Here is a 7,522-nt window from a genome sequence, read left to right as displayed (position 1 = left end):
TACCTTTATTGTGTACTTATACTACGTAGATTAATTTTTACTTTAACCCTCTTTCACTTTAACCTTCATTCTTGATAAAAATACACGAGTGCATTGAATGGATGTATTTTTATTAAAATTGTCAAGGTGAGAAGGTTAAAGTAAACATTTACCGCTATGTATTATATGCCATCTCAAAGTTATGTATTACATATCATGTATTATCAAAGAAATCGTCGTTAGATCAATGCTCTATAAAAAGATCGAGCGGAGGACGTAAGCTCCTTTACTCGTTCGGGGTAAATGTCAATCATGTCAAATCGCGAGCGGCCATTTTCCTTTCGAATCGTTGATCGCCTCGCGTTCCATGCGCACATCCATACACACACACGCACACGTACGCATATTTGGTGTGCGAGTACTTCATGGCGTCACACAGCTGACGTGTATACGCGCACACCAACCGCGTGAGGTGGAATGATACGCAAGGAGCACGTTAAGACGGGATCATACCACCGCACGGCACGCAGGGCGGCTCTCAGGGGAGAGTCGAATCTTGGAACGAACGACGTTCTCGCGTAACCTCGGCGTCGTCACCGGCGATCAATCCGCCCCGAATGCTTCACGGAGTCACGAGCTATCGTTGAACCTAGCGAGTCGCCTTCCCCGAAAGGTGAGTACCGTACTCGTCCAGCACGCATGTGATTCGGGAAGTCGACGACGACTCGCTCGAGGCCTCCCTTGAGGATGCATCCAACAGGCCCTTCTCTGCTCACATTCGGGAAGAAGTTTGATGCAGACGAAAGGAAGTAGCGCGAGGGAGAAGAGAACACATGTGACGACCAGGTAGAATGTGAAAGGCATCAAGATGGAATCATTTGGATTTGTGGTTTCATCTAGCATGCTGAGTACTGACTTGGAAAACCGATGATTTTGTTTACTTTTAAATTGAAGGCTAAAATCCTAATATAAAATCAGAAAGCAGAAGCACTCACATTATGCTGTTTGCTATAATAGCTTTGTTCCCTTTATTCGCACCTGAGAATTAATACTATTCGGTGGTTAATTGAGTGATACACATCTAATAATTAGATAATATAACTGTTATTTTGTAGATAAATATAATTTGTATTTGTTTACAGATGTCGTTGACATTTCAGCAGATTATATTGGATGCCAAGAAATTGGTCATTCGAATTTCAGACCATGAGAATACTGCAGATACTTTGATAAGCGAGGTAGAGGCTGTATGCGGACAAATTGATAATATGAAACAGGTAGATATTATATATTTTATAAACATGCATATATTAAAATGTATCTTTTATATATTCTCACCACATTTTGCTATATATTTATAATTACTTTTACGTTTTCAGTATCAAGAGGAAGTAGAAATTTTAAATACAGAAGCAAAGCAAAGACCTCACTTGCAACTGATCGCCGGAATACAAAGGGAAAACAAACATTTGCGAGAAATACAGGCAGAGAATAAGGAATTGAGAAACGCATTGGAAGATCACCAACATGCGCTTGAGCTCATAATGTCCAAATATCGACAACAAACTGCCTCTTTATTGCGTCTCAGCAAAACTGATTATTCATCGATGCATAATTCGAAATATGCTAATGTAAGTGAAAAGATTTTTATTTTTAACTAATAAGCTTTGTAATTCTCTATCTAAAATTTTTATTATTTTAATAAAATAGATTTTCTTATTAATCCAATAGAAAATTACAAAAAATAAAAATAAAAATAAATATAACGTTTATGTGTATTTCATTAATAACATTTTATTAATTTACAGATAATAACCAGTCAAGCGGAGAAAATTAATGAAATGGCAGCCGTAATGAAAACAGCTGCTGCCTTAGATGAGGAGAATGAATTGAAGGAGAAGGAGGCATTTCATTCTTTAAAAGAGGAAAACGCCACGCTCCGAGAAATAGTAAATATTGCAAATAAATACGGTTCCTTAAACAAAGAATGTTCTGTAGAAAGCAAAACCGTTCAAACAGATCCGCCAATAGATTAAAGAAATATTTGCTCCTAGCACTTTCGATCTTTTTTATAAAAAGTTGACCAGTATTTATTTCACACGTAAACTCATGACATTATATTACTAGATAGAATCTATTACATATAAGTAAAAAGTGTATGTGCAAGAGTTGTAGTATACATATGCGAATTAAATATTTGTAAAATAAATTGTATTGTAAGCCGTTTGCAACATATATTTATTTTATAATTTGTGTTATAATTGTTTAATAACCGAGTCATTTACTTACCGAAATTATGATCGTTATATGTACTCCTGTATAAAATGCAGCATTTTTTCAGAAAAAAATAGTATAAATCATGTAACTAAAGCATTTTCTTCTTTTATCTTAAATGCATTTTTTTTTGAAGCATGTGTTTTAAAAGAAATTTATTATCCTTTATACTTTATAGTCCACATTATAAAACGCTAAATATTATTTAATATACTGGTAGGCTTACTGAAAGAATAACTTTGGAATAAGGTAATTTTTTCGTTTGTAATTTTTACAATACTCAATTTGTCTTTGATAAAATGATTTCCTATGTACTTTGAAAAAACTTCGGAAACTATTTCTTATGCAAAATAATTTTACGTTCCTGATTATTATTGCATAGCTTTATTTTTCAAATACTGCGACTTGACCAATATAATCGGTTTGGTACTATTCGGCAATTTTCTTCTAGAAGTTTTTGATAATTTATTATTTTGGTACATCCTGTTCAAAGGGTTCTTTCGGAACGATTTATTTTACTTCCTTCGGAAGCGAAACATTCTTTTTTTATCATTGTCCTTCAAATTAAGAACTTTCTCAGCAAGGATCTTTGTTTCGCAAAAATGCCTTTAAAAAAAGGGTAAAAAAGAGTTACGTAAAAAAGGTTAAAAACACGGAATGTCTAAGATTTATGATAACTGTCTTTGTGCTAATCCGTGAAGCATGCTAAAATCTAGAAAAGGTTTTTAATCCTTTCGTCCCAAGCGGTACACATATATACCATGTTTCTTACCTGTGATATATATAAGTAGGTACCAAATAAAAACCCTAATGGTACGTACATATGTATACCACTATTTCACTTTCCTCCCCTCCGTTCCTGCGAAATAATTTTATTATTTCTTTCATTAAAAATGATCAATTCATTGAAACAGCAGACCTGTATATTTTCGATTTAGCAAAAAAATTTATATGCAGAGACGAAAGGGTCGTCAAATTGGTGTTGAAATCATCGTATCAATTTAGCAAACAAATTTATATGCAGAGACGAAAGGATTAAATATTTATTAATAGAGAATATTAGACGCAATGTGTAAGAACGCCTCCATAAAAATGATCAGTATTATATACAGTGAGTGCAAAAAGTATTCGTACACAGAGAAAATATTTTTTAAAAAAGCTTTATTTTTAAAAAGGAAATATTATCCAGCGAGAAATAAATTGATGTCCAATCGATATCGATTTATTTCTCGCTGGATAATATTTCCTTTTTAAAAATAAAGCTTTTTTAAAAAATATTTTCTCTGTGTACGAATACTTTTTGCACTCACTGTATATAATACTGATCATTTTTATGGAGGCGTTCTTACACATTGCGTCTAATATTCTCTATTAATAAATATTTAATCCTTTCGTCTCTGCATATAAATTTGTTTGCTAAATTGATACGATGATTTCAACACCAATTTGACGTCGATTCGACGTTTAATTGACGATCATTTCTCTTGCTGGGTAATTAATAATTTATTCATAAAGAATAAAATAGACTGTATGTTTCTTCAAATTATATATACCAAAAAGATGTGTATTAATTATAGAAAATATATCATCTGAAAAATAAGCGAAAATTAAAAATTGTATCGTTTGAATGCTCAAAAAGCATTCGTATAATCGAGAAATTTAGCTTCTAAAATCAGGAATATATGCGAACCTCGTTTGTTTTTGTTAGAACAGAATATATTCATTGTATAAAATTGCTAATTAATATTTATTTTCTACAAATAAAACTTTTTATAAAATATTTCTTTGTACGAATACTTTTTGCACTCACTGTATGTGTGTAATTCAGGGCCACACGGTATATATATATATAATTATTCCTAACATAGTGAGCTTTTATTTTTGCCCCTTTAATTTTTTTACTTATGAATTCAAACTTATAAATCTTATTATTTTCTCAGTAGACGATCTTCAAATACAGACGACGTAAATTTCGAATAAATCATCAATAAATAATGATAAATACATTCACATATAAATATATAAAAAAAAGGAATCTCTCTTTCTCGTATATTCTGCTATAATTCTTATTTCATATACTTTAGTTTATTAAACAAAGATTCTTTTATGACGCCTCTTCGGATATTTGCGATTTAATTCTGGGAACAATTTCTTATTTTTGTGGAATTTATGAGGCAAACTAGGTAAAGTAAACAAGGTTAAAATGACATTCAATCCTTTTTTATCATACTTTTTTTCTATACCAAGAAAAAGGATATTTACTGCAGACTTTCACATATTTATTCATTTCGTATTCTTTTATACACGTAACTCTTTTTTTCTGAAATCGTTTGCAGGGAAGAAACATTTTCGCTCTTTGATCGCAACAATACGAGTATAACAGGCGTGTCGATACGCCATGCTTATTTTTTTCATTGTTGCGAATATTACGTGTCGTCATTGTCAAAATGCATCCTTACTTTATAACGCAAGGTTCTTGGACGATCGTCCTTATCCTTTTTTTATCCCTTTCCTTTTGAAAAGTATTCTTTCCTAAATTTGCGAAGAAATCAGGTAACGATCTTCAGGAAAGATGAAATTACTTTACGGAAATTGCAGAGTGAGTCTGAAATAGAATATCAATCGCGATTTTCTAAAAACAAGTGTAAAAAAGAAGATATATAGATACATTTATTTATTTCGTATCTCTTTATATACGTAACTTTTTTTAATTAAGAAGATATATAAATACATAAAAAAAAACACGAAAGATATAAATATACATTTTTCTGAATACAATAATATCTTAGGGAACTTATAAAAAATGCGTAACTACGGTATTATTTTACGCTTTTCAGTATTTGTTCTCAATACGAGTCAATATTTGTCCCAATTCTGTGTTTTTCTAAATTTCTTTAAAAGAATTCATTGTTCTGTAATATTTGCTCAACATATATCTGGATACTCAAATAAATACAATTTTATTTGAGTATTCAGATAGCGACTATCCCTGTGGAGTTATTCGGAATGTATTATCTGATTGGAAATTTCCTTGAAGTTTCTGCACTCAAGAAACACAAGAATCAACAAAAAATTAAAATGCTTTTACTTTAGTTCTTAACGTTATGTTATAATAAACAGTCAAGAGAAAATTAAAATGACATTATTTTGACATTATAAAAGTCAAAATGATGATTTCTGATTACAAAATCTGATTGTTTATTGACGTTGAGAATCAAGAATATAAAGTTATTTTGATTTTTCATTGACTTTTGTGTGTTTCTTGGGCAGCGAATGTGAACATCAGTATACACATTACAACGGTTCGAGTGTGCTATTGTTCCGCAATTACGAAGAAATTGATGTCATCGGGCGCATTAATGGTGCATTCAGGGAGAGCTATCTGTTCTCTTCTTCGCGAGCAATCGCGACGGTCGAATCGCGCGATTAATTCCACGCAATTAATCGTGAATTGCGATCAATTATGTAAAGGTGCGCTTCTCGTGCATATCGCTTGAAGAAACCGGCTGTAACCCATGCATCCTGTGCACCATTAACGCACCCGACTGTACACTCTAAGGGCGCATGCATGCTGCATACGAAGGGACGCGATGCCCCGATACTAACTCGATCCAAGGAGCGGGGTAGCGTGGAAATTTTGAACCGGCTCCGGATTGCAGTTAACTACGGGGTGTCCTACTTCCATTCCCGTCCAAGGAACACACGAAAGTCAACAAAAAATCGAAACGACTTTATTTTCATTCTTAACGTCAATGAACAGTCAAATTTTGTAATAAGAAATTATCATTTTGATTTTCATAATGTCAACGTAAAGATCTTTTTTACTTCCCCGACGACACATATAGTGTCCAAAATCAAGATATAAAACATCTTTGATATTTAAAAGACTTTGGCATCTTAAAGATTTTTTTAGGTCTTAATTTTAGATCTCGTGCCTAAGCAGAACAAGTCATTATGATATATATCAAAATGATGTCAAAATGACCCCAAAATGATTATTAAAAATCATTTTTCAATCATTTCCGATTCATTTTAATGTCATTTCGATGTATCGTGACTTGTCATTTTGCTTGTGTTGTCTGGATTGGTATTGGAGATATGGAGTACATTGAGATATAAACATATTTATACGTATAAATATTAATAGGACTCTTAATATCCAAAATAGGAAAGAAGGAAAATGCAAATAATATGAGTCGAGCGCGGCCTAACTTATCACTGCCAATTAAGAATGTGCGAGGCTTATTCGTTTTTTACTTAATTTATTTAATTTACTTAATTTACGTTTTTTACTCACTATAATTATATTTATTTTGCTATTGTAAATGTTTACGCACGAAATACGGCGCTCGATTCTTATTTACCTTTTTCCTTTAGTTATTTAAATCTATGAAGAAATAAGAACTGATACGCCTCAACAGATAAACTTGTTAAATTCTCAGAAGGAGAACGAGAAAATAAAATAATATCGTATTACCTGAATCATAAAAAGGTACATAAATTCAATCAATATTTGGTCAATATGATGTCAAAGTGATACTATTTTAATTTTCTTATTCTCGTTGCATTGTGGAATGTTTAAAATTCTACGGATTACTTTTGAAAGACTCAAATACGTTTCGAAAATTTTATTGTTTTTCGCATTGAACGATACATCATAAGCAATGTAAAAAAATATCTTATTATAATCGTTTGAAAAAATAATTTTATGTAGGATACATATCGAACGGTATTTGCAACGAGTCTGAAATTTGTAAAATAAGCGGCTCGAATTTGAAATTCCGACTGTTTGCTTATACGAAAGTCTACAATAGAACGCATCACAATTGCAGATAAAATATGTGATTCTTGAAGCAGCACAATTTCTTTAGGCAGATTTTTTTATAGTCAAAGGGTTACTTTCCAATCCTTTCTTTCTTTTTTAGTTGGGAAATTGTGAATAAAACCCGCCGTTTTTTTCGGAGACTGCTTTTTTTACGGAATGTTTGTAGAAGCTATACCCGTAAAAAAAAAAACCAATTAACTGCAAGTATTGTAAAAATACGAAGAATCGAGTAGAAAAACAGCGGTTTCGTTCAACCCGTTTCTTTCTTTTTGTTACGGTCGAGACAGATCGGACACCCAGTATAACCGATGCACACGCTCACGCCCGTACACGAATATGCACACGCACGTGGGGAAAGTGACTTACACGAGAACAGGCTAGCAATGGTGCTGTACAATTCACGCATCTAGGCGGCTTGTTCTTTCTCGGGGTGTCCTCATTGGA

The 7,522-nt window shown here is 32.4% G+C and overlaps 1 protein-coding gene across 2 annotated transcripts; it reads left to right on the top strand.

Moving 5' to 3' along the window:
- Window positions 1-195: 195 nt before the first annotated feature.
- On the top strand, window positions 196-2,203 carry LOC108729848 (FGFR1 oncogene partner 2 homolog). 2 transcript variants are annotated; one of them, XM_018459191.1, is made up of 4 exons: window positions 196-652; window positions 1,122-1,256; window positions 1,359-1,610; window positions 1,788-2,203. In XM_018459191.1, exons 2-4 carry the CDS (start codon window positions 1,122-1,124, stop codon window positions 2,013-2,015), a joined length of 615 nt encoding a protein of 204 aa, XP_018314693.1. In that variant the 5' UTR covers window positions 196-652; the 3' UTR covers window positions 2,016-2,203. The 2 variants fall into 2 exon arrangements, with proteins under 2 accessions (XP_018314693.1, XP_018314686.1); XM_018459184.1 differs by having other exon boundaries at window positions 196-825.
- Window positions 2,204-7,522: the final 5,319 nt, after the last annotated feature.

This window comes from Mycetomoellerius zeteki, unplaced genomic scaffold (genome assembly GCF_001594055.1).
Source record: "Mycetomoellerius zeteki isolate Tzet28-1 unplaced genomic scaffold, Tzet1.0 scaffold119, whole genome shotgun sequence".
Classification (NCBI taxonomy): domain Eukaryota; kingdom Metazoa; phylum Arthropoda; class Insecta; order Hymenoptera; family Formicidae; genus Mycetomoellerius; species Mycetomoellerius zeteki.
This window is presented reverse-complemented; position numbering and strand designations above follow the sequence as displayed.

What these genes read in the sequence shown, in the direction of transcription:
- LOC108729848 (XM_018459191.1), top strand. Translation starts at nt 1,122, where the DNA reads ATGTCGTTGACATTTCAGCAGATTATATTGGATGCCAAGAAATTGGTC. An exon ending in AAATTGATAATATGAAACAG is followed by an intron (nt 1,257 to 1,358) that starts GTAGATATTATA and finishes TTACGTTTTCAG; the next exon opens with TATCAAGAGGAAGTAGAAAT. An exon ending in ATAATTCGAAATATGCTAAT is followed by an intron (nt 1,611 to 1,787) that starts GTAAGTGAAAAG and finishes ATTAATTTACAG; the next exon opens with ATAATAACCAGTCAAGCGGA.